A 26,737-nucleotide genomic window follows, 5' to 3' on the forward strand; every position below is an offset into this window, starting at 1 on the left:
CTAATACTACTGGTAAAACCTAGGACAATGCTTTCAGCATTGGTAGACTGGCATAGACCACAAAGATATTTTCCAATGTTCTGGAAATGGAGTGCAAATGCAAGAGGTTTAGTTTGGGTTAGTTCAGTTTAGAGATACAGTGCGGAAACAGGCCCTTCGGCCCACCGAGTCTGTACTGACCAGCGATCCCTGCACATTCACACTATCCCACACACACCATGGACAGTTTACATTTATACCAAACCAACTAACCTACAAACCTGTACATCTTTGGAGTGTGGGAGGAAACTGCAGATCTCGGAGAAAACCCAAGTGGTCACGGGGAGAATAAAGAAACTCTGTACAGTCAGCACCCATAGTCGGGGTCAAACCTGGGTCTCTGGCGCTGCAAAGCAGCAACTCAACTGCTGCGCCACCCTGTGTTGATGTGTTTTGAGGCAGGCAGCGGGGTGAGCAGGAGCCAAACTGAGTTGCAACGGTCTCCACGAAACATTGTGGGCTGCCCCTGCTCTGTGCTGCCTTGGACTAGGCCTGCATGAAATGCAAAGCACTCTGATGTGTGAAACCAAACAACTTCTTGTCCAAAGCACCTAAAATGTATTTTAAGATTGAATTTTAATCTAATGGTTGGTTTTGAAAATATATAATGCCAAACATTTACCGTGATTCCAACTAATACATTAGCACAGAATCAATTTATTTGTAAAAATTTACCATTATTGTCACAGAATTGAGCTATCCAGTTGGCAATTAATTTGCTGGGTTATAATGATTATGTTTTTATACTCATAGTTTTGCTACTTTTCTGCTGACATTTTCCTTTTCTCCCCGATAGCCCACTTGCCTGGTTGGAGAATACCCAGAAAGGAGCGTTTTCTCCTCAGCCATCTGTAACTGGGATTAGTAGGTCAACAGGGAGTTACCTTGGCACCTCAGTGTTTTCTGGTATCTCTGGAAGTCCACACCAGGAGAACTCCGCCTCACCACACTTGCCTTCTCCGGGATCGCAAGTTGTCTCTTCCAACAACCACTCGATTCGTCTGAATGTTTCGGAGAGTCTCACTGCCAACCTGCACCAGGGCAGCACTGGAGCAGCCTCTCCAATGCCTGTAGATTCCAGCAGCCTGAACTACGGTGTCAACAGCGGACCTAGCAATGGAAAACAAGACATTTTACTGAGTTATCCTGCCGGATCAAGCAACACTGCCTTGAACATGAACTTCCCTGCCGCTATCCTCCCAGGTATCGGTGGCCTGCAGGAGGGAGTGCATGCAGCAGCTAACAGGCAGGCGCCAAATAGTGCCCCCCTGATGCGTGATGTTTTGAGTATGAATGTCCATCCCCCATTGCCGGAAAAGAAACGGATTTCCGAGGGAGATCATTCATTTGCCACCATCTCACCGGCTTCAAGTGGCTTTTCAAGTCCCCACAGTGGAAGTACGATCAGCATTCCCTTTCCCAGCATCCTTCCTGACTTTTCCAAAGTTATAAGTACTACCTCTGTTGTCCACGGTGAGTGTTGCAATTTTCTTTTTTAATGTTTAGTTTTTGTTTTAAAGAATCTATTTCTTTGTGAATGCATGGTGTGGACTCAAGGGGCCAAAGTGGTGCACGTCTTTATGACTATAGCAGAGTTGCCAGCTTTCACGCATTGAGCGTGAGACTCTGCCGTGAGAAATTCTGTGACCGACGAGAATTTCAAAACTAATATCAACTGCATGGGCCGCAGGTGTTGGAGAGCCGGGGTGGAGGGAGGGATGGAAGCAGAGGCAGCGGCGGGGACTGATGCGGACGGGGAGCCGGGGCTGGCGAGTGTTTGCCGGGCTGGCGAGTCGCTCGCTGCAGCTCCGGCCATGGAGCAGCCTCAGTGCAAGAGTCCGGGGCCGTCGGAAGCGTTGTGCCGCTGCCGCGAGAGTCTCTGTGCCGAATTCACCCTGGTGATCGGCATGGACCAGGCTGCGGCTCGGTGCATCCGGGAGGACAACCAGTGGCTGCTGGAAGTAGGTTCCAAGCACTGGGTAGAAGCGGTGGAAGATAGTGGCCTTCAAATGGGGGTGGTTGGAGAAAGCATCCTGCTTGCCTGCTAGATTTTCACTTACTGTAACTGCAGGAAAAATGTTCCCGATGTTGGGGGAGTTCAGAACCAGGGGTCAGTTTAAGAATAAGGGGTAGGCCAGTTAGGACTGAGATGGCGACAAACTTTCTTTACCCAGAGAGTTGTGAATCTGGAATTCTTTGCCACAGAAGGCAGTGCAGGCTAATTCACTGGATGTTTTCAAGTGATTTACATTTAGCTCTTGAGGCTAGCAAAATCAAGGGATATGGGGGGAAAACAGGAAAGAGGTATTGATTTTAGATGAACAGCCATGGTTGAATGGCAGTGCTGGCTCGAAGGACCAATAGGCCTATTCCTGCACCTATTTTCTATGTTTCTGTGCTTGAGTATATGGCAATAAAACTCGACCACTTGATTTTGGAGCATTCATGCATGGTGAAGGTATAATGTAGTCATAGAGTGATACAGTGTGAAAACAGGCCCTTCGGCCCAACTTGCCCACACCTGCCAACATGTCCCAGCTACACTAACTACTTTTGGACCATATCCCTCATAACCTGTCCTATCCAGTCTTACTGTTTCTTAAATGTTGGGATAGTCCCTGCCTCAACTACCTCCTCTGGCAGCTTGTTCCATACACCCACCACCCTTTGTGTGGAAAAAGTTACCCCTTAAAAAGTTACCTCTTAAAAATACTTCAAACAAAAAACACTTAAATCGTACTTCTGCAATGCACTAAAACACGATTTTAATACATCAAATTTCAAAATGTCCCTACAGTGGGAGGGGGGACCCCCCTCCTACACCCTCCCCCCACTCGGTTGCTCCACTCCCTCACCGGGTACCCCCAAGGCCAGTGATCAGTGATTGATCAGCCCCCTCCCACTTTCAAAAATGCTCCGTGGCCCCTGTTTGCGACGGAGAGCACTGCCAGATGTGAGCGGGGAACTGAGGCCAGTTGTCCATGATGTCTGGATCCCAATGCTCAGTGCTTCGTTTCAGAGTTGGCTACTGTTATTGATTTGTAATTAGCCTGATTTGTAATTAGTTGATAAAACCTTAATTTATTCATCCGGAATACCCAGGGGGGTGGGATAAGTGTAATATTAAAATGACATGCAAGGTGTCAGGCGGTCTGTCACAAAATACAGCCCCAATGACCCATTATTTCCTTCGGTTAAATATTGGGAAGGTAGCACAGTCGTCATTTGCCACTCAACTATTATGTTTGTTTACCTCACTGACTATTTCTAACCCCCCCCCCCCCCCCAATATTCCTTAAATCCTTTGACTGGTTGAATAGAAATGTCCCCAATCTCGTTGTTTTATTAATTGAACATGTAGATGAACATCCTCAAGGAGTGTAATCAAATGGAGACTGATTCAGATGTGAGCTTGTTCAAAGAAGTGGCATATTTTAAAGGAGTGACAGAGATACTTGCAGGGGAATGTGTGAGGAGGTTATTATTTGTCTTTAGTTTTAGCTTGAACCAGGACATCTGAAGATTCAAAGTTTAATTTAGTAATTGTGCTGATACTGACTCCAACCAACGACGTAATAAATATCATCCGGAGGTTTTATTTTTATTATGCCAATTAAACTTTACATGGATTTCAATCACTTCAATGTAAGTGAATGGGGAGCATTGGAACAAAAATTTGCCCTTGGTACATATTAACTGTAATATAATAATGTATGCATGTTGGTAGGTGCGATCAAAACAAAGATCTTTTTATCATTGTTGTGTTATGAATACCACAGAAAATATTATGTACTCTCAAGATCCCATTGAATAGAATATTATTGCTTAAATATATAGCTATTGGACTTTGCATTTGGAAAAGTCCCAGCTGAGAGGTAGACAGCAAAATACTGAAAATATTGGGGGTGAAAACGACTTCATGACAGGTTGTTAGGAAAATTAAGGAAATGGTAACAAAATACTTATACAGGTTAGTGAGTATAATTTTATGGATGAGAAATTGTGTTCAACCAATTGATGACTTATTTGACAAAGTAACTAGCATGTTAGATAACAAGGAAGCCATTGGATGTAGCAAATGTTGTTATACAATATTTGGTCCGTGCAGTGCCACATAAAAATTACCGCATTAGATAAACACCTGTGGACTTGAACGTAAGAGGTTAAGTCCAGGGGGTCAGATATGGGGCTTTATGTGTGGGACAGATATATTGTCAGTGCAGAGGGACTAGGAGCATGGCCAAGTGTGCATCCAGAGTCAAGGTCTGGAATAGTATTAGGTGTGCAGTCAAAGCTGGGACAATGGGAGTGTTCAGCACTGGGAACCTAAGCAGGTAAGCAGCTATGATCAGGGTAGAATAGGGGGCCAGGTGTAAGGCTGGACTCAGGGTCAGGAATGAGAGAAGGTATGCAACTGGAGTCAGGGTCAGGAGTAGTACCAGGTTGGTCAACATGGGCCAAGTGCTTGATTATAATCTGATTTCCATACATGAATACACTAAGATCATTCATGTGCTGCACCTGTTAATTAGAGCCTGGCTCTACTGTAGAATATAATTAGGAATGTAATTTAGCCTAACCGTATTCATAGCTAATCCAATTTAAAGCATAAATATTGCATTCAAGTGTAGTGTTAAAAGACTCGCTACAGTATGCATCAGATTGCACAATTTCAAGCTGAAAAATGCAAAAGCACCATACCAATGGGAGGGGACACACACCGCCCCCCCCCCCCCACATCCTCCCCCGCCCCCTCGGGTGCTACGCTCCCTCGGGCATGGTCTCTCGCAATTACTCACTCCCAACTCTCATCCAATGTTGGCAGCCCTGCTATAGAACAGTACAGTACAGGAACAGGACCTTTGGCCCACAAAGTCTGTACCAAACTTGATGCCTAGACCAACACGTAGCTGTCTGCACATAATCTACATCCCTGCATATCCTTGTTCCTGTCCAAAAGTCTATTAAATGTCGCTGTTGTCATTTAAATGGCTGCTTCCTGATGTGTGAATCTGTGGAATTCATTGTCACAGAAGGCTGTGATGGCCGAGTCAATGGATATTTTTAAGGCGGAGATTGCCAGATTGATGATTAGTACGAGTGTCAGGGGTAATGGGGAGAAGGCAGAAGAATGAGAGGGAAAGATAATGCCGCCATGATTGAATGGCAGAGTAGACTTGATGGGCCGAATGGCCTAATTCTGCTCCTATAACATGAACTAATTAATCCATAAGAACCTTGTCTTTATGTACAAATAATTTTGTTTTTATTCGCATAATTGATGTACGCCTGTAACAGTGGAGCTCTCCGGGGCAACTTTGTAGAGAGCAGCTACTGGAAAACTGAATGCTAAGCTCCCAGCCCACCCACAGTTGGCAAGTTGTCATCTCAAAGCAGCAGATCCATTTTGTTTACACTACATGGCTACTGCTGTTGAAGATAAGGCTCGTGCTGGCTGCCCCGTTATAATGCAAAGCCCTGCATTGCATTACTTTTTGTTCCCCTCATTCATGAAGGAGCAACTTAATGTAACTGGAATCTAGAGCAGGGATATTATTTTGTGATATGTTGGAAGTGAGCTAAGCTTTCCTAATCAAGGCTGCTAATGAGTGCTGCTGCTACTCACGTTCACCACAAAGTACTACGATTATGTTACACGGATACGCAGTTTACAACTCGTTTAGTTTAATTTAGTGATATAATCAAAATCTACAGAATATCAGTGACCTTGAATCTTCAGACATTAACATTACAACAGGAATTGTAGATGTTTACTTGCTATTTTAAACAAAACTTATCTTCCATAATCTGGAGAGCTGGAGTAAAATGGTTGAGCTTCATCCCAGGAAGTTTACTTGAGAAACTGTGATGGCTTTTATCTTGATAAGGACGAGATAACACCAAGCATGCAGCCCCTTTTTAACTGGAGAAACTTGTTCTTGTCAGTTTCAGAACAACGTTTGGTTGCCTCCAGATGTTCCCAATTACTGCAAATGACAAGAATCTGTACGGTAGAATTTCATCCACTCCAGGAGAGTCCAAAGGTTGTGGACCGTTGACCTGGAGTTAGCAGGGATGTGGAATGAACTACAATTTTCTGTCTACTGGCTCCCAGTGACCACAACTATTTAATTTGTTGTACTGCCAAATTGAAACAAAAAACGATGCTTAAGAAAGTAGGCAAGCCAGCCAGCATTAGTGCAAATACCAAGAAGTAAATGTTTTTCCAGCACTGAACTGTCACTGGTTAAAGTAAAATAAAAGTTCAAAACATTCAGCTCCTGCAGTTTTCTTTCATTCTAGTGCTCTGCATTCAATCTTGGAATGCAGTTTTTTTTTTAAAGATACAATGTATGAGTATTTCGAGTAATCTAACTCCCAGACACTTGTCAGAGCTACAGGAGGACTAAGCATGTGGAGTGGAATTAATCTTAAAATGTTTCAAGTATAAGAATGGCTCAGCACTGACACTACACTGATTAGACCTATGAACAAGTTATTAATATAGAACAAAAAAATGTGTTGGCTCTACCTGCTTGTGAAATCTGTCACTATTGCTGCATAAAATGTGTGTGCAGTTCTGGTCGGGGCATTGAGTATACAGTGCCCTCCATAATGTTGGGGCCAAGGACCCAACATTTAGTTATTTGCCTCTGTACTCCACAATTTGAGATTTGTAATAGAAAAAAAAAATCACATGTGGTTAAAGAGTACATTGTCAGATTTTAATAAAGGCCATTTTTATGCATTTTGGTTTTACCATGTAGAAATTACAGCAGTGTTTATACATAGTCCCCCCATTTCAGGACATCATAATGTTTGGGACACAGCAATATCATGTAAATGAAAGTAGTCATGTTTAGTATTTTGTTGCATATCCTTTGCATGCAATGACTGCTTGAAGTTTGGGAATCATGGACACCACCAGTTGCTGGGTGTCTTCTCTGGTGATGCTCTGAAGTATTGCAGCCATCTTTAGCTTATGCTTGTTTTGGGGCTAGTCCCCTTCAGTTTTCTCTTCAGCACATAAAAGGCATGCTCAATTGGGTTCAGATCAGGTGATTGACTTGGCCACTCAAGAATTGACCATTCTTTAGATTTGAAAAACTCCTTTGTTGTTTTAGCAGTATGTTTGGGATCATTGTCTTGCTGTAGAATGAACCACCGGCCAATGAGTTTTGAGGCAGCTATGATGTGTCTATACACTTCTGAATTCATTATGTTACTACCATCAGCAGTTGTATCATTAATGAAGATAAGTGAGCCATTACCTTCAGCAACCATACATACCCGGGCCATAACACCCCCACCACTGTGTTTCACAGATGAGGTGGTATGCTTTGGATCTTGTGCAGTTCCTTTTCTCCTCCATACTTTGCTCTTGCCATCACTCTGATATAAGTTAATCTTCGTGTCATCTGGCCACAAGACCTTTTTCCAGAACTGTGGTTGCTCTTTTAAGTACTTCCTGGCAAACTGTAACCTGGCCATCCTATTTTTGCAGCTAACCAGTGGTTTGCATCGTGCAGTGTAGCTTCTTTATTTCTGTTCATGAAGTCTTCTGCGGACATGGTCATTGACAATTCCACACCTGTTTACTGAAGAGTGTTTCTGATCTGTCAGACAGGTGTTTGGGGATTTTTCTTTATTATCGAGAGAATTTTTCTGTCATCAGCTGTGGAGGTCTTCCTTGGCCTGCCAGTCCCTTTGCGATTCGTAAGTTCACCAGTGCTCTCTTTCTTCTTAATGATGTCTCAAATTGTATTCTTGTTTCTCAGTCTCATAACGGCTTTCATTGGCACAACTTTGGTCCTCATGTTGATAAACAGCAATAACATTTTCCAAATGTGATGGAAAGACTGGAGGATAGACAAGGTGCTGGGAGCTCTCTTATACCTGCATTAAGGAGGCAATTAAACACACCTGAGCAATTACAAATGCCTGTGAAGCCATGTGTTCCAAACATTATGGTGCCCTGATATGGGGGGACTGTGTGTAAACACAGCTGTAATTTCTACATGATAAAACCAAAATGTATAAAAATTGCCTTTAATAAAATCTGACAATGTGCATTTTAACCACAAGTGATTTCTTTCTATTACAAATCTCAAATTGTGGAGTACAGAGGGAAATAGATAAATGATGAGTCTTTGTCCCAAACATTATGGAGGGCACTGTAAGAATCATGTTGCAGCTTTATGAGACTTTGATTAAACTGCATTAGGAGTATTGTGCTCGTTTCTGGTCTCCCTTTGGTTGAGAAGACATGGAGGCTTTGGAGATGGTACAGACGTCATTTACCACAATGTTTCCTGAATTATTGGGTAATAGCTATAAGAAGAAGCAGGACAAACTTGGATTGTTTTCTCTAGAAAGCTGGAGGTTGAGGGGAGACCTGATAAAAAAAAAAGTATGTAGAATTATGAGAGGAGTAGTTAGGGTAGACTGTGAGAATCTTTATCCTACGGTGTAAATGTTAAAGGGAATGCCATTAAGGTGAGGGGGGCAAGTTGGGTTTTTTTAAGTGGTGGGTGCCTGTAACACACTGCTAGGGTTGATGATGGAGCCAGATATCATTATGATATTTAAGCAGATTTTAGATGGGCACATAGATATGAAAAGGGAACGGAGGGATGCAGATCACATACAGGCAGAGGAAATTAATTATCTTGACATCATTCGAGACGGATGTTTTGGGCCTAAGTGCCTGTCCCCGATCTGTACTGTTCTATGTAAACTTGTCTATTACAAATGTATCACCAAGGTGTATGTCACTGTCTCTGTATGTCATGTTTATAATTGTATGAATACTGAATTTTATTATTGATAATGTATATTGAACCTATGTAATTTGAGTAGGCTTTGATCATATTAGAACAGATCAGGCCCATGACGTCTGCACCAAACATGAAGCCAAATTAAAGTAATCCTTTCTGCCTGCACATGATTCATGTCCCTCCATTCTCAGCATATTCATGTGTCTATCCAGAAGCCTTTTAAATGCCACTATCCTATTTGCCTCCACCGCCACCTATGGTACCATATTTCAGGCATCCACCACTGTGTACAAAATAACTTGCTCTGCACACCTCTTTCAAACTTTCCTCCTCTCACCTTAAAGCTATGCCTTCTAGTATGGTGACATTTTGACTTCCTAACAATTAAACTCCGCCTGCTCTTTCTCTGCCCATATCTGCAACTAATCTATGCTGCTGTATCTTTGACAACCATCTTCACAGTTTGCAACTCCACCAATGTTTGTGTTGTCTTTTAAACATTTTCCAACTCGTCCCATCAATATTTTCTTCCATTGGTCACAAACCTCCAGCCAGAATAACACACTGGCACCTCTGCCCTCTGCCTTCTATGTGTAAGACGGTTCTGAAACCAAGTCACTGTTGATTTTACTGTGTTGATTTTTGTTGCAAATATGAAGACCAGGTTTAAATTAGGAAGTAGCATTTTGAATGTTTTCTTTTGCTCTAGTTACAGATGTAAGTTCTCCATTTGATAAACATGTGACGGTAAAATTTGTACAAGACACGTCCAAGTTTTGGTATAAGCCAGAGATATCACGTGAACAAGGTGAGCAGGAGCCATATTTTGGTTTTATGAAAAATCTTTCGAATTATCATGGACGACCCTAAAAATATCCTGACAGTGAGAATGTAGTGATGACGAGACAGCAATATCTCAAGTGATGATCTTCAGTTGGCTACAGAGTGAAATTAATTGCTGGGTTTGAATTGACAGAAGGCACATGAGGAAACTTGCAGGTTGCCCCATAGCTCTGCAGCACCAGATGTTTCTCACAAAGATCCTCATCCTCAGCACATTGGAAGGAATCAGTGCAGGTGAAATTTTTGCCCATTTCCATTTCTTCTCCCATAAGCCGGTTTTGAGTGGTTTAGTTTAGAAATACAGCGCAGAAACAGCCCCTTTGGCTCAGGCCGACCAGTGATCCCGGTACACTAGCACTATCTTACAAACTTGGGTCAATTTACAATTTTACCAAGCCAATTATCCTACAACCCTGTACATCTTTGAAGTGTGGAAAACCGGCTCTCCCAGAGAAAACCTACGCAGGTCATGGGGAGAACATACAAACTCCGTACAGACAGCACGCAAAATCAGGATGTAACCATGGTCTCTTGCACTGTAAGGCAGCAACTCTATGGTTGCGCCACCGGATGCAGTTATCAAGTTTCTCCTCGCACATTTTAACATTTGAAATGTGTCTGCATTGAAAAAGAATGAGGGGAGTATCCCAGCTCATTAGCTGGAGAAGTTATTCAGTGCTGCCTCTGTTACAGAAAGGAAGCCTACAATGAGCCTACTGTATCAGCTACCAAAACAATCTTTTTGAGAGAAACCTTATTTGATCAACAACACCATATTTGCAGCTTGTTCATTCCTCCTCTTCGGCATCATTCTTCCCATTCCCATACTGTCCTTTCAGTCCTGGGGCTCTTCCACTACTAGAGTGAGACCACATGCAAATTGGCGGAACAACACCTCACATTCTGCTTGGGTAGCTTTCAACTCAATGGTATGAATATGCAATTCTCCAATTTTAGGTAACTAACCTACAATCAACCCCCTCCCGCCCCTTCTTTCCACCTCTCTTCCCTATGTCCACCTAGATATGCACCTATTTCTCCCTTACCCCCCATCTCCTTCCTTCTCATTTTGTGCGTCTTTTATCCTTATCTTTTCACTGACTTTTCATCTCTGGCCTTTTGGCCAACAATCTACTAATCAAAGTCCCACCCCCACCTCTCTTCCAGCTTTTGCACCCCACCACTTACAGACTAAAGAAGGGTCCTGATCCGAAACGTCGCCTATCCAGAGATGCTGCCTGACCTGCTTAGTTCTGACCTGCAGCACTGGTCTTTTTTTAATAATCCAGCACCGGCAGTTACTCGAGTCTCATCCTATATGATTGATGTAACAATCTATTTTGTACCATTTGTAGTGAAGCAAAATAATTTCATTTTGTGTTTCTCAGATCACAATCTGAGAATTAATATTCAGTTAAAACTTAACTCACCTCATCAACCCTCAGTTGACCTCAAGACGTGTCCAATGATTAAAAAAAGTATACGATCTAAGGAGCACAAGGTTAAATGCTCCTGTGGCTCAATGATGGAATGTTACAGTGCATTACTTTTTATTGTTGTGGTTAATGTAGTATAAAGCTCTTTTATAAAGCATTGCATAATGTCTTATAATTATGTACTATTATTTAGAAAAGTTATGATCTCAGTTTGCTTTCCACGTAATCAAAATGGGAAACAGTCTTCTGCCAACAAAATATTACATGTTACAATGATATTTGAGAAACCATAACAGCCTGTGCAGATATTTGCAGAGAAAATAACCAAGAAATTATTTTTTTTCCAGATAAACATCTTTCAGAATAATTCATTAATTTTAACCATTGGAGCAGTGTAACCAAGATAATTCATACATCTTAATCATTTGACCCGATTAATCATTTTTATAGGGAACCTATATAGGAAACTTTATAAATACTTATTGAAAAATAGCTATGTTATCCTACACCTTTTAACAAACTTCCTAGCTCAAATTTTATTGGGACTGAAAACCTCTGGTCAGGAAAAAACCTCAGCCGGAAATAGCAGGGGACCGCGGGTCAAAAGGAGTTGGAGGAATTGAGTGAAATCCAGGTTAGCCGGGAAGTGGTGTTGGGTAAATTGAATGGATTAAAGGCCGATAAATCCCCAGGGCCAGATAGGCTGCATCCCAGAGTACTTAAGGAAGTAGCTCCAGAAATAGTGGATGCATTAGTAATAATCTTTCAAAACTCTTTAGATTCTGGAGTAGTTCCTGAGGATTGGCGGGTAGCAAACGTAACCCCCAATTTTTAAGAAGGGAGGGAGAGAGAAAACGGGGAATTACAGACCAGTTAGTCTAACATCGGTAGTGGGGAAACTGCTAGAGTCAGTTATTAAAGATGGGGATAGCAGCACATTTGGAAAGTGGTGAAATCATTGGACAAAGTCAGCATGGATTTACAAAAGGTAAATCATGTCTGACGAATCTTATAGAATTTTTCGAGGATGTAACTAGTAGCGTGGATAGGGGAGAACCAGTGGATGTGGTGTATCTGGACTTCCAGAAGGCTTTCTACCTGTCCCCATACTGATATTCTATTGTACTTCCAAAGCAAAGCCACTATCGATCTGGTAAACTGGCAATGCAAACAGGTCCCAACCAGTAGAGTGCAAAAAAACCTTTTAGACAATGGCAGGCTGACCATTCTATTTACAAGGCTCAGTGCTGGGAGCCCCAATCCATTTACAATTTGCATCTAATGATCTGGGTGAGAATTGAACATATCTGCAAGATTGTATCTGGCTCTAACTGGCACCACTCCGCAGCTTGGGCCAGCTCTGCAGAGAGATTCCAATTGACCAGATCTCCTAGCAGATGAAGTGGGCCCATTTTAGTGTAGTCTAATTTGGCCAGGATGTAATTATCCATGAAGTTTAAGAAACATTTTAACAGACTATTATCTAAATTGGCCCTGGGAAAAGGCCATGCAGCGAGACTGCCTGTACCACCATATTGATCGGCCTAGGCAAGTTGGGCCGAAGGCAGTTTCCAAACTATGTGACTATGATTAGCATTTCATAGCTCTTCATTAGAACCATGAGGACCCACATATTTCTACCTGCAGCTTGTAACGTCTTGTACACAGGAGTATTTGTCTGTTTTGATTCCTGATCTGCATGTTAATGTTGCCCATTATTGACAGCAGCAGGAGACATGTCGAGCGAGTTGGTTCACCTGATTGAATGCACCCTGGGAGTTAAAGATGTCCAATTCTGGATAGATTGTTTATCTTAGAATATAGATCTTGACTGGCAGAAACTTATAAAATTCTTGGGACAGCTCTGCAGGAAGATTGCACCCAATTGGAAGTTGACAAGGTCATCCTAAGGTAAGGGGGAAAGCTTTAACCGATGAAAAGCAGTACTTTTTTCACCAAGTGTGAATTCTCATGTCACCTAATCTTTCATGTTGAGGGTAATGAGGAAGTTTCATTGTTATTTTAAGCATTGTTACAATTGGCGTCTTATGGTTAATGCCTCAGAGAAAATCCAGGGAAGGCAGGTGGGACTATTGTAGATAGGGCATATTGATCGGCCTAGGCAAGTTGGGCCGAAGGGCTTGTTTCCACACTATGTGACTATGATTAGCATTCTCTTGGCTCTTCATGAAGAACCATGAGGACCCACATATTTCTCAACCTGCAGCTCCCATAACTCGATCAGTGTCTTTCCACAGAAGGATTTATTTTCATGTCTGTCTGCCTGATTCACTGACCTGCATGTTAATGTTGCCCTTTATTTGACAGCAGCAGGAGACATGTCGAGCGAGTTGGTCAGACATTTCCTGATTGAATGCACCCAAAAGGGAGTGCGGTTAAAGGGATGTCCCAATGAACCATACTTTGGTATGCCTTTTTGTTTATTTTTCCTTTAGCAAATATGATCTTGACATTTTTTTTCAACTAGATACGACGTTCTTTATCTAATGCACATTATTATCTGTTTGATCAGGGAGTCTGACTGCATTGGTTTATCAACATTCGATCACCCCACTGGCATTGCCGTGCAAGTTGCTCATCCCTGATAGAGGTAAAGATAAACTTTGGTTGAGAACAACTAATGAAAAGCATGTACTTTTAGAAAAACCAGCTGCAAAGAAATTACTCATGTCACCTAATCTTTCATGTTGAGGTAAAATGAGGTACACAAATTTCGAAAACATTGTTTTGTAGTAAGCATTGTTACAATCTGATCGTCTTATGTTAATGCCTCAGCTGAAAATCCAGGGAATACCAAAGGGATAGGAGTGAAAATTGAGAACATGAAGCTTATAGGGAAAGGACAATTGTAAGGTGATCCCGAATTGCCATGAAGAAGGCTGTGTCTCATTACCACCTAGTCCGTTTAAAAAAAAAAAAAAAAAGATACAGCATGGATGCAGGCCCTTGGGCTCACAAAATCAATGCTGACCAGTGATCACCCCACACTCTAGCAGTAACATACTGAATAGGGACAATTTACAATTTTACGGAAGTCAATTAACCTACAAACCTTTACGTCTTTGGAGTGTGGGAGGAAACCGGAGTACTCAGGGAAAACCCACACGGTCAGTTAGAATGTACAAACTCCTTACAGACTCCTTAATCCTCCATAGTCAGGATTAAACACAGGTCCTTGGAGCTGTAAGGCAGCAACTCTACCGCTGCGCCACAGTGCCACCCAGTCCTTGTGGTAAAAACGCTTCTTAGTGATGTTGTGTAGGGATTTCCAGGATTTATACCCACTGAAGATTAGAGAACGACAGAATACTTGCAGGGTTGAGTAATTTCAAAGAGAGTCTGAAGGTGCTAATGATCCCACACAACTTGTTTCCTTGTCGTCGGTTATTGAAATCATAGGGTTTGGAGATAGTGGAGTAACGGCAGTGAGAAACTGCATTCCATTTGATAGAAAGTACAGAATGGAACAATTGTTCTGTTGATGGAGTAAATATTGTACCTTTATGTCAGGAAGTGATGTGCTGATATGTTATTTATTCATCTTAGGACAATCAATCAATCAGTCAGATTTATTCATCACATACACAATAAAGTGCAGTGAAATGAACTTGCCAGCAGCGGTACAATAAAAAGGAACACACAATACACAATAAAATTTAACACAAACATCCACCTCAGCATTCATCACTGTGGTGGAAGGCACAAAGTTTAGTCAGTCCTCCTCCATTTCCCCCGTGGTCGGGACCACAAACCTCCGCAGTCGCCGCTGCGGGCGGCCAGATGTGCAGACAAGGTAAGTCCCGAATCGATGCTTCCCTACCGGGGACTGCGGCATCAAGATGGTGTAGGCTGCAGGCCGGCGGTCTAAGATCTAAGTCCCCGCCGTGCCGTGGTTAGAAGCACTGCAGACCGCGGCTTCTAGATGATGTAGGCTGCGGGCCGGCGGTCGGAGCTCTTCTCCAGGGATTCCTGGCGAGGGATCCCACTCCGGATGGTAAGTCCCCACCGCGCCTGAGGTTAGAAGTACCGTAGACCGCGGCTTCAAACTGATGTAGGCCGCGGGCCAGCGGTCGGAGCTCTTCTCCTCCGGGGTCCCCAATGAGGGATCCCAGGCTCCGGACGCCGCTCCAGCTGGAAGCTCCGCATACCGCGGCTTCAGGCTGCCATGGTCCAGCGATCGGAGCACTCCCTACTGGCAACCCCCGGCGAGGGCTCGCCCGCTCCGTGTTAGAAAAGTCCACGCAGCGCCCGCTGCTGAAGCTCCGGGCCCGCCTCCAGGAAAATCCACACCGATCCTTTATGTTAGGGATGCGACATGGAAAAAGTCGCCCCTCCGTGGAGGAGGCGACTGAAGCAGTTTCCCCCTTCCCCTTCCCCTTCCCCCCCCCCCCCCCCCCCCACACACACAAGACACACCGAGAAACATTAAAACACATTGGGACATACTAAAAAAACGAAAAGAGTAGAAAATGACTATCATGCTGCTGGCAGGGCAGACGGCTCGCAGCGCCCCCACCCACATACAATTCCTTGTTTCTACTCTATTTATAGATCTGGTTGTTCGAGGTGGCCAATACTTTGAATGATATTATAGCTCACAAGAGTAAATCTTTTTGGCTTTAATGTTACTGCATAGCAATTAGAAGGCTTATTTTGTTTTAAAGTGTCAAGTTTCTAATGTTACAAATCTATATATTGTTCTTGGGCTTTGCCATTACCAGTGGCCTGAATGGTTAGTAATAACTACATGCGATAATCTATTCTGATTAGTTGCTTGCAGCTGCACCAATGTGCCAGAAAACATGAATGACTAACAAGACATTGAAGGAAATTCCGAGCTGCAGAAAGGGTGCTCAGACCTTTAAAATATTAAAGTTTGTTTTTTCTAACGTTTTGGTTTTTCTAATGATCTAAAATGTACATCTCACAATGGGATTTTATTCAGCTTTGCTTGAAAGTAAATCTGACAAAGCCCAAACGTTAGTGCTGAACAGCTTAGACAAGTAGTAAATCAAATAATAAGTGAGTGGTTGAAATGTGATCTTCACATCTCCTGCAGATCCTTTGGAAGATGGAATTGATGTCTCTGCACAGGTTGCCACCAACTCTGCTGCAGAGTTACTGAAACAAGGAGCAGGTAAGGTTTCCGTGATGTTGCTTCAGTAAACTGCTTCCGCTATTTATTTTAGGCAGGCTGGTTAAGTCCCTTTACCGGATTTGTTAAATATTCAGTGGTCTTTCTTCGTGTCCATTGCTGGACATTAGAAATTTGCTTTTGCGTTGGCAAGATTGTGGTTTTGGACATTCATTGAGTCATACACCATGCAAATGGAACCCTTCCACCCAATGACTCTACACCATATTTATTTAATTTACTAACTTGCACGTCTTTGGGATTAGAAACTTGGTTTCCAAGTGGAAACTGGAGCATCCCATGGAGATGCATGTGATCAGAGAGAGAATGTGCATATTCGACCCAGCATGGGGGTCAGGATTGAACCGGCCACTGGAGCTGCTGGACAACATTTGTATTAGCTGCAGCAGAGTGCTGCTCTTTTATTATTAGAATAGACTTTTTAATCTTTGTGGAGGTCATTGAGCTACTTACAAATTGTAATCGTGCGAAATATGACCTGCAAAAAGCTTCATTCTGTGTTTGTTTTCAGCATGTAATGTGTGGTACCTGAATTCTGTGGACATGGAGTCTCTGACCGGACATCAAGCAATCCAGAAAGCAACATCAGAAACACTACTGCAGGCCCCAACTCCAGCTTCCACTGTCGTACATTTTAAAGTATCTGCCCAGGGTATTACTCTGACTGACAATCAAAGAAAGTAAGTATAAGTATATTCTATGTTTGAACTTAAACGGGAAAGGTACAGTAAAAAATGTTTATCTCCAAATAGTTTAATTCTCATTGCGAAATGTCACATTTCCCCACAGACTGGGCAAAGAGTTTGAGACAGCAACCAAATTCAAAGAGCGATTCAAAATGACGATTGATGGTAGAAGTCGTGCTTAAACTGAGAATTGTGGAGGCATTTGAAAGTTGAAGATGATAATTGGATAAACATTGAATTGGGCACTGAGGCATTCTACAAAGAAGAGTCCCATCAATAGGTTGGGGGAGGGCTACCACTTTGCCTGCTCACAACCTATAGATGTTGTCACGCAGTGGCCCTGAAACTCTCGTATCATATGAAAGGGTGTGTTTATTTGATCAGAAAGTAGCAGATTATTTTAAAAGTATAAAGTTTCAAATAAGTACAAACCTACTTGATCTGTTCAGTCAGTATGATATGGCTCATAATAAGTAGATTATGATGCATATTCAAATTGTAAAAGTGTGTAGATTATTGATAATAGTTTTCAGTCATTTGTAGACAGACTTCAATGAACAACTGAGCAGATTATGCTGTTAACAATATTAAACCAGTCACATTAATAATTTTGAATTGGTCTAATCTTGTGCTCAATTTCTTTTGTTCTACTGGGCTGGTAATAAAATATAGGAGCAGAATACGGCCAGTCAGACTATCAAGTCTACTCTGCCATTCAATCATGGCTGATCTATTTTTCCCTTTCAACCCCATTCTCTTGCTAATCCCATTAACCTGTCTATATATTTGAAATGGAGACATTATTTGATACCACTGAAGTTTTAAAATAGAAAATGCCCCTAGTTATGTTTTAAGTAATTCACAAAGGGAAACTTCATGCTTTAAAATGCTTATGCTGTTGAATGCAGTGTGGTAGTTGCATCACAGTTAGTGTTTGCAAATTCCTAAGAAGCTAGTTTCACTTCACTGGTTTAATTGCAAGGGAAAACCTAAATGAATTTCCACTGTCATTATGGTAAAGTTATAGAACTTAGAACTGCTCTTGGCAGTTGTCTTGGTTGAATGTAATTCTCCCAATAGTCAAGTTGGTGGATACTAACACATAGAAAAGTATATACTGGAACAGGCACTTCGGCTCGCAATGTGAAATGACGAACATAATGCCAAGATAAACTAATCTCATCTGCCTGCATAGGACCATATCCCTCCATTCTCTACATATCCATGTGCCCATCTGAAAGCCTGTAAAATTATCTTATGATATCTGCTTCCACTGTCATCACTCCTGACAGCATGTTTCAGTCACCCACTGCTGTTGAAAAAACTTACCCCGCACATCCTCCTTAAAATCTTGCCCCTCTCACCTTAATGTTATACCCTCTAGTCCTTGTCATTTCCATCCTGGGAATAATTTGTGACTGTCTACCCTATACATGCCTCTCATAGTTTTATATACCTGATAGGTCTCCATTCAACCTAAAGCATACTAGAGAAAACTATCCACGTTTGTCCAACCTCTCCTCATTATTAATACTTTTTAATCCAGGAAGCATTCTGGTAAGATATAGAAATAAGGAGCTGCACAGGCTAGTTTACACAAAAAGACACAAAGTGCTAGAGTAACTCAGCAGATCAGGCAGCATCGCTGGAGAACATGGATAGCTGACATTTTGGGTCAGGACCCTTTCTCAGCGTGCTCGTAAACCTCTTCTGCAATACCTTTAGAGTCTCCATGTCCTTCCACAGTACCTCAAATACAGCTTAACCAAAGTCATATAAAACTTCAACACTACTTCCCGACTCCTATACTCGGTGCCCGACTGATGAAGGCAAACATGCCTTTGGCCTTCACCACTCAGTTAACAGCAAGTTTTCTCTTACGCTTTTGCAGACTGTTCTTCAGAAGACATTATGCTGTCAACACAGTGATTTTCTGTGCTTTGGATCCACAAGATAGAAAGTAAGTTTGATTGTTTTATCCACTTTACAGTAGCAAAGTCTTGAACAAAATGAGATGGGTTTGAGATTCACATGCCTGATTTTTTTTGCTTCCCTTCCCTTTCTCCTCAAAAGGTGGACCAAAGATGTTGGCTCAACAAAGTAAGTATCTAAAATATATGGCATTTATGGAATAGTTTAAATTTATCTTGAGAGAGGTTTAGTTTAGAGATACAGCGTGGACACAGACCCTGCTTCCACCACGTCCACTCTGACCATCGATCACCCGGACACCAGCTCTATGTTTCGCTTTCTACACTAGAGACAATTTATAGAAGTCAATTAACTTTCAAACCTGCATGTCTTTGGTATGTGGGAGGAAACCCATGTGGTCATAGGGAGAACATACAAACCTCATACAAACCACACCCATTGTCAGGATAGAACCCAGGTCTCTGGCGCTGAGAGACCACAACTCTACCGCTGTGCCACTGTGCCGCCCCAACTTATGTACACAAAAACAAAAGTGCTGGAAACACACAGCAGGACTGAGCAGAGAAGAACAGAGGCAGTTCATAAGTGATAGAAGCAGAGTTAGGCTATTTGGCCCATCAAGTCTACTCCACCATTTAATCATGGCTAATCTATCTCTCCCTCCTCACCTCATTCTCCTGCCTTCTCCCCATAACCTCTGACATCCTTACTAATCAAGAATCTATCTATCTCTGCCTTCAAAATATCCATTGACTTGGCCTCCACAGCCTTCTATGGCAATGAATTGCACAGATTCACTACCCTCTGACTAAAGAAATTCCTCCACTTCTCTTTCCTAAAGGTGCATATATTAATTCTGAGGCTTGGTTAGCGACCCTTCAGCAGAACTGTTCTAGTGATCGATCTGAAATATTGACTCTTTTTCTGTCTCCCCGGATACTGCCCGACCTGCCAAGTACTCCCAGCACAATCGGTTTTTGTTTCAGATTTTGATCACCTGCAATTTTGTACACAACCTTCAAATAATGTTTGCTTTCTCTTTTGGTAGAATTTTTGGATTTGTGGCAAGGAAGCAAGGAAGTGTCACAGATAATGTCTGCCACCTCTTTGCCGAGCACGACCCCGAGCAGCCTGCCAGCGCCATTGTGAACTTTGTGTCAAAAGTCATGATCGGATCCCAGAAGAAGTAATCATGTTAGGATCCTGCAGAACCCCACTATGAGAAGAGTAAAGGTTTTTAAACAAAATAAAATTAGAAAAAAAGTAAAACTGCAAGTCAATAATAATCTGGATCGATAGCTAGTCATGTTCAGAGGGTTTGTATAATTGAACAATGGTAAGAGCAAGTATAATTTCATTCAGAGGGGAGCAGAGGCATGAACTTTATAAGATAACTAGTCTTTATTCCAAACTATCAGAAAAGATGTATGGCTTCTGTGATTATTGGTTATCATTTGATCTTATTTGTTGAGGTGAAGGGTCAGTGCTTAGTTTTATTTTTGCTGCTTTGAGCAGGATAAGCTGAACAGTTCTTTAAAAACCATCGGAAAAACTGAATTTTAATTTATTTGACACCATATCCTGAATAGCTTGCAGCTAATCTGATGATTGTACTTGCGCATATGTTAAAGCTAAGAAGCTCAGTCACGATTGGACTGTCAATTTTGTTTCTCGGTGATGCAAACTATTCTCTAATACGTGCAACACCCACGTATCATTCCAGAATCACTGGCATTTTAGTACGTAGGATAGATATTAATGTTTATGTAAATCTATTTTATATCATTGCAATTTTTGTTACAATGGATGAAATCTATATAAGTATACAGTTAGGTATGAGATTCTTGCCAAAGACATACCATTGAACCAGCACTTTGAACTGCCGTGCATAAACACGAGTTCAGTGATTGAATTCCTTTTTTTCCCTCCTATTAAACTACTGTATCCACCCGTGTGTGTTATTCCCAGTGTTAACTAATTGTGAAAATGCCAAAATGCAAGTTCAAATGTTTTTACTTTGACCAATTATCTGTATTACCAAAATCATTTTAGTCATTTCTGTCTGCTTTGGCTAGTCTGTATGTTGTAGTGTTCTTAAAAGCATCCTGTAAAAAAATCTTGTATCCATTATGTAAATGAATTATGTTCTATAATTCTTTGTATAGTCCTTTTCCATCTTTGAAACAATCTGTTAAAATTATAATAAATACAATAAATTTTAGTTTCATCTTTCACTTGTTCTTTATGTGGATCACACAAAACATTGTTTTATTTGACAGTTATTTATCTGTGCTTTAGCTATGTTTTCTGTACAAATTATTTTTATAAAATCAATGTTATTCATTCTTGTTTTAGTTAAGCAGCAGCTAGTCTATTGTGTTGGGACCTCGTGGATTTATGTCTAAAGTAATGGAGTCAGGTGTATAGCATAAAAACAGGCCATTCAGCTCACCACATCTACGACCATAGCATCTCCCAGCACTTGGCCCATACCCATCTGTGCGCAAACAATTCAAGAACTCATCTAGACACTTTTTAAATGCTGTTAGTGACTGCACTTTTACCTCTCTCTCTCTCTGAGGCTAGTGCATTCCAGGTACTCACCACGTCTGAGTGAAAAAGGTACCCCTCTGATCGCCTCTGATATGGTGAAAAGCTTCCTGCAATCTGCCCTTATAATATACTGAAAATCACATCCTCTCGTAACAATCTCTGCACTAGTGATCACGTTATCTACCTGTGCCGCCCCCCTCAAGGATTACTGGACTCAGATGTCGCTTTGTTCATCCATGCTACATAAGACCCTACCATTTATGATTTTATATATATATATATATATATATATATATATATATATATATATATATATATATATATATAATCATAAATGGTAGGGTCTTATGTAGCATGGATGAACAAAGATATATATATATGGCTTGCAAAAGTGTTCATACCCCTTGAACTTTTCCACATTTTGTCATGTTACAACCACAGGGGAGCGCCTAACAGTGGCGTGCAAAAGTATTCAGCCCCCTTTACTCTGATACCCTTAAATAAAATCCAGTGCAACCAATTGCCTTCAGAAGTCACCTAATTAGTAAATAGAGTCCACTTGTGTGTAATCTAATCTCAGTATAAATACAGCTGTTCTGTGAAGGCCTCAGAGGTTTGTTAGAGAACATTAGTGAACGAACAGCATCATGAAGCCCAAGGAACACACCAGACAGGTCAGGGATAAAGTTGTGAAGAAGTTTAAAGCAGGGTTAGGTTATAAAAAATATCCCAAGCTTTGAACATCTCACGGAGCACTGTTCAATCCATCATCCGAAAATGGAAAGAGTATGGCACAACTGCAAACCTACCAAGACATGGCCGTCCACCTAAACTGACAGGCCGGGCAAGGAGAGCATTGATCAGAGAAGCAGCCAAGAGGCCCATGGTAACTCTGGAGGAGCTGCAGAGATCCACAGCTCAGGTGGGAGAATCTGTCCACAGGACAACTATTAGTCGTGCACTCCACAAATCGGGCCTTTATGGAAGAGTGGCAAGAAGAAAGCCATTGTTGAAAAAAAGCCATAAGAAGTCCCGTTTGCAGTTTGCCACAAGCCATGTGGGGGACACAGCAAACATGTGGAGGAAGGTGCTCTGGTCAGATGAGACCAAAATTGAAGTTTTTGGCCTAAATGCAAAACGCTATGTGTGGCGGAAAACTAACACTGCACATCACCCTGAACACACCATCCCCACTGTGAAACATGGTGGTGGCAGCATCATGCTGTGGGGATGCTTTTCTTCAGCAGGGACAGGGAAGCTGGTCAGAGTTGATGGGAAGATGGATGGAGCCAAATACAGGGCAATCTTGGAAGAAAACCTGTTAGAGTCTGCAAAAGACTTGAGACTGGGGTGGAGGTTCACCTTCCAGCAGGACAACGACCCTAAACATACAGCCAGAGCTACAATGGAATGGTTTAGATCACAGCAGATTCATGTGTTAGAATGGCCCAGTCAAAGTCCAGACCTAAATCCAATTGAGAATCTCTGGCAAGACTTGAAAATTGCTGTTCACAGACGCTCTCCATCCAATCTGACTGAACTTGAGCTATTTTGCAAAGAAGAATGGGAAATAATTTCAGTCTCTAGATGTGCAAAGCTGGTAGATACGTACCCCAAAGGACTTGCAGCTGTAATTGCAGCGAAAGGTGGTTCTACAAAGTATTGACTCAGGGGGGCTGAATACTTTTGCACGCCACACTTTTCAGTTTTTTATTTGTAAAAAAATTTGAAAACCATGTATCATTTTCCTTCCACTTCACAATTATGCACCACTTTGTGTTGGTCTATCACATAAAATCCCAATAAAATACATTTACGTTTGTGGTTGTAACGTGACAAAATGTGGAAAAGTTCAAGGGGTATGAAAACTTTTGCAAGCCACTGTATATATAGCCTCAATGTAGTCCTAAAATGCATTACCTCACAATTATCTGGATTGAACTCCATCTGCCATTTCTCAGCCAATCATCAATATCTCTTTGCACCCTCAGACTCCTCCAATAATTTAGTTATAGACACACTGTGTGCAAACAGACCCACCGAGTCCACGCCGACAAACGATCACACAGATCTATCCTACACATCTTCCTCTTTCGTGTGGCGTGCATAGCCTAAAGTTGTTGGGCTACTTGTTCTATCTGATCTTCCGTTGGTGCACGTCGAGTTGATTGCATTAGTCGAAACAGGGCAGACCACGTGAAGGTTGCAATCTTCCACCCCTATCCTACACATGAGGGACAATTTACAGAAGCCAATTAACCTACAAACCTGCATGTCTTTGGGATTTGGGAGTAAGCTCCCTCTTCTCCCCTCTCATATCAGGCAAGTACAGAAGTGTGAAAACACACACCTCCAGATTCAGGGACAATTTCTATCCAGCTGTTATCAGGCAACAGAACCACCCTATCAATAACTAGAGGGCCATCCTGAGCTACCATTTACCTCATTGCATACCCTTGGACTATATTTAATCAGACTTTACCTTGCACTATACAGATCCCATTTATCATGCACCTGTATACTGGACTGCTTGATTGTAATCATGTATAATCTTTCTGCTGACTGGATAGCACACAACAAAGCCATTCACTGTACATCGGTACACGTGACAATAGACTAAAACTTTGGAGATACAGCATGGAAACAGGCTATTCAGCACACCAAGCAGCGATCAACCCATACACTAGCACTATCCTACACACTAGGGACAATTTACAAAAGCCAATTAACCTACAGATCTGTACGGCTTTGTAGTTTGGAAGGAAACCGGAGCACCTGGAGAAAACTCATGCAATCACAGCGAGAATGTATAAACTCGGTGCAGACACCACCCATAGTCAAGATCCAACCCAGATCTCTGGCGCTGTGGGGCAGCATCTCTACCACAGCGCCATTGTGCTGCCCTCATCGTCTGTAAACTTACAGATCATACATCCCCATCCAAATTATTCACTTGCATTACAAACAGCAAAGATATCAGCACCAATCCCTAAGGAAACCCACTGGTAACTTGCATCTATCAATAAAACAACCCTCTATCATCACCCTATCTCCTATTGCCAACTGTTAACGTTCTTATATTTCAGTACAACCTAATCTGATTCTTTTTTTTTTAATTAAATTTTTTTAATTTTTTTTATTTTTATATAATAAATATTTTTATTGAAGGAAAGATACAATACAGCTGATGTAATGTATTACATTCCCCTCCATTTTGTTTATTCATATATAACAACAGTCACCCTCACCCTCCCTCCCTGAACACCCCTTGGCAGCTGACGTGTTCACAATACAACATATCACAAATACAAATGCACATTTTGACAGCAATACCTCTACATTCTTCCAAGGTGCAGGTCCATACATACCCACAACATGTCAGATGGTTCAGAATATACTCATTCATTATGCATCAACCGTCCTGTGTTGACAATAAACTCACTTGAACTTGAACTTGAACTAATCAACATTTGTGTAAACAAAAATAAGTAACTAAATAAAAGTAAAACATAAATAAGGCAGATCCCCAACTACAATCAAGTGCCTTCAGTCAGTGGGTAGTTCTTTTACACTCTCAAAGTATGACAAAAGGGTTCCTATTTTGAATAAACTTTTTCACAGACCCCCTCAGTGTAAATTTGATATTTTCCAGTTTTAGAAAAAGCATTACGTCCTCCAGCCAAGCGGCAGCAGATGGAGGAGTGGTAGATTTCGAGACCAGCAAAATTCTCCAACGGGCCAAAAGCGATGTGAATGCAATGATGCCAGACTGGTTTACATTTAAACCCAAACAGTTTCATCTGCTACAACCGAATACAGCTACAAGCGGGCAAAGCCTCACTGTCATCCCAAGGACTTCACTGATGGTTTTAAAAAACACTGCCCAGTAGTCACCAGGTTTGGGGCAGGACCAGAATGCATGAACTAGATTGGCTGGAGAGAAGGAGCACCTGTCACAGCCAGCGTCTGTCCCCGGATATATGTCAGCAAGCCCGGCTTTGCTTAAATGAACCCTGTGTAAAACTTTGAATTGTATGAGCCCCAATCTAGCACATGATGAGGAGGAATGGACTCTTTTCAGCATTCCTCAAACAGATCCATACCAAGGTCGCCCTCTCACCTAGTTTTAACTTTGTTCAGGTTTTGATCTAAAGGCATAAGTTAAGAATATAATACAGAGATCAGTCCTTCATTTGCAACGTTAAGAGTGAGTTCATCCAACACTGTACAGGAGGGAGATCAGGAAAAGAGGGAATTTTTTTCATGGCAAAGTGGCGGATCTGAAGATATTTAAAGAAATGATTATGTGGGAGGTCATATTTTCTGTACAGGTTATCAAAACTATCAAATATGTTGTCAGTGTATAATTCCTTAATGCCCTCATCATCTGTAAATTTACGGATCATACATCCCCATCCAAATTGTTCACCTTGCATTACAAACAGCAAATATATCAGCACCAATCCCCAAGGAAACCCACTGATAACTTGCATCTACCAATACAACAACCCTCTATCATCACCCTATCTCTTATTGCCAACTTTTAAAGTTCTTATATTTCAGTACAACCTAATCTGATTCTTGATATGGCTCAAGATCTACACTGTCATAGTAATAGAATACTGGGACCCATGTGCATTGTCACCTTGATAAGGTTGAAGCAAGTTGAAGTATTCATTCCAAAGTCCTAATTTCCAACCATCTCACTGCCTGGTTTGACAGTGTGCATTTTGCTATGTTTAGAAAATGCCTTTACCCTATCGTAAGGAAAGAGAATTCTCCACCTGCATATCTCGCCAGAGAATTGGAACTTAATTTGAAGGGTGCAAATTATTTATCTGGAGCAAGCCATTAGAGTGGGCATGGATGGCAGGTATAATATTAACCAAAAATATAACTACCTTGTAAAAAAAAGCACACACGAGAAGCGGCCATCAGGCAATGTACTAATCCAATCTGTTCAATATTTGCTTATACCTAGCCTCATCCTAAATTAAACCTTCTCTGATCTACCTCCAATTATGTGCATTGCCTAATTGCTTCAATTACCTCCAGCTTTGATCTTCCAACAATCTCAATGGCTATCAGACCATTTCATTAGACTCTATTTGTCCTGTTAGTTCATTGTTGTTATTTCAGATGCTTCATGCATTTAGCAACGGACTGCTTAATTTTGTGCATTTGCCACTTGCATTACAAACAGCAAAGATATCAGCACCAATCCCTAAGGAAACCCACTGGTAACTTGCATCTATCAATAAAACAACCCTCTATCATCACCCTATCTCCTATTGC

The 26,737-nt window shown here is 41.7% G+C and overlaps 2 protein-coding genes across 11 annotated transcripts in view; both read left to right on the plus strand.

Annotated features, from left to right (window-relative positions):
- The window catches only part of tns3 (tensin 3), a 453,833-nt gene extending 444,132 nt beyond the window's left edge, over positions 1–9,701 (plus strand). For 9 of the 10 annotated variants that reach the window (XM_033050098.1, XM_033050119.1, XM_033050112.1 and 6 more), the window contains 2 exons: positions 836–1,512; positions 9,526–9,701. In XM_033050098.1, coding sequence (XP_032905989.1) covers positions 836–1,512; positions 9,526–9,686 — 838 coding nt within the window. In that variant the 3' untranslated portion in view covers positions 9,687–9,701. The remainder of the gene's footprint in view (positions 1–835; positions 1,513–9,525) is intronic. The other variant, XM_033050105.1, reaches the window with a different exon arrangement.
- A 3,685-nt stretch (positions 9,702–13,386) lies between these two features.
- On the plus strand, positions 13,387–21,121 carry LOC116985174 (tensin-3-like; the record flags this gene model as incomplete). Its single annotated transcript, XM_033039739.1, has 7 exons — positions 13,387–13,522; positions 13,629–13,706; positions 16,176–16,253; positions 16,783–16,951; positions 18,849–18,917; positions 19,031–19,057; positions 19,938–21,121. Coding segments are annotated over 7 exons (699 nt in total), but the record flags the coding sequence as incomplete, so codon positions are not given.
- Between the last annotated feature and the right edge of the window lie 5,616 nt (positions 21,122–26,737).

This window comes from Amblyraja radiata, chromosome 2, assembly GCF_010909765.2.
Source record: "Amblyraja radiata isolate CabotCenter1 chromosome 2, sAmbRad1.1.pri, whole genome shotgun sequence".
NCBI lineage: Eukaryota > Metazoa > Chordata > Chondrichthyes > Rajiformes > Rajidae > Amblyraja > Amblyraja radiata.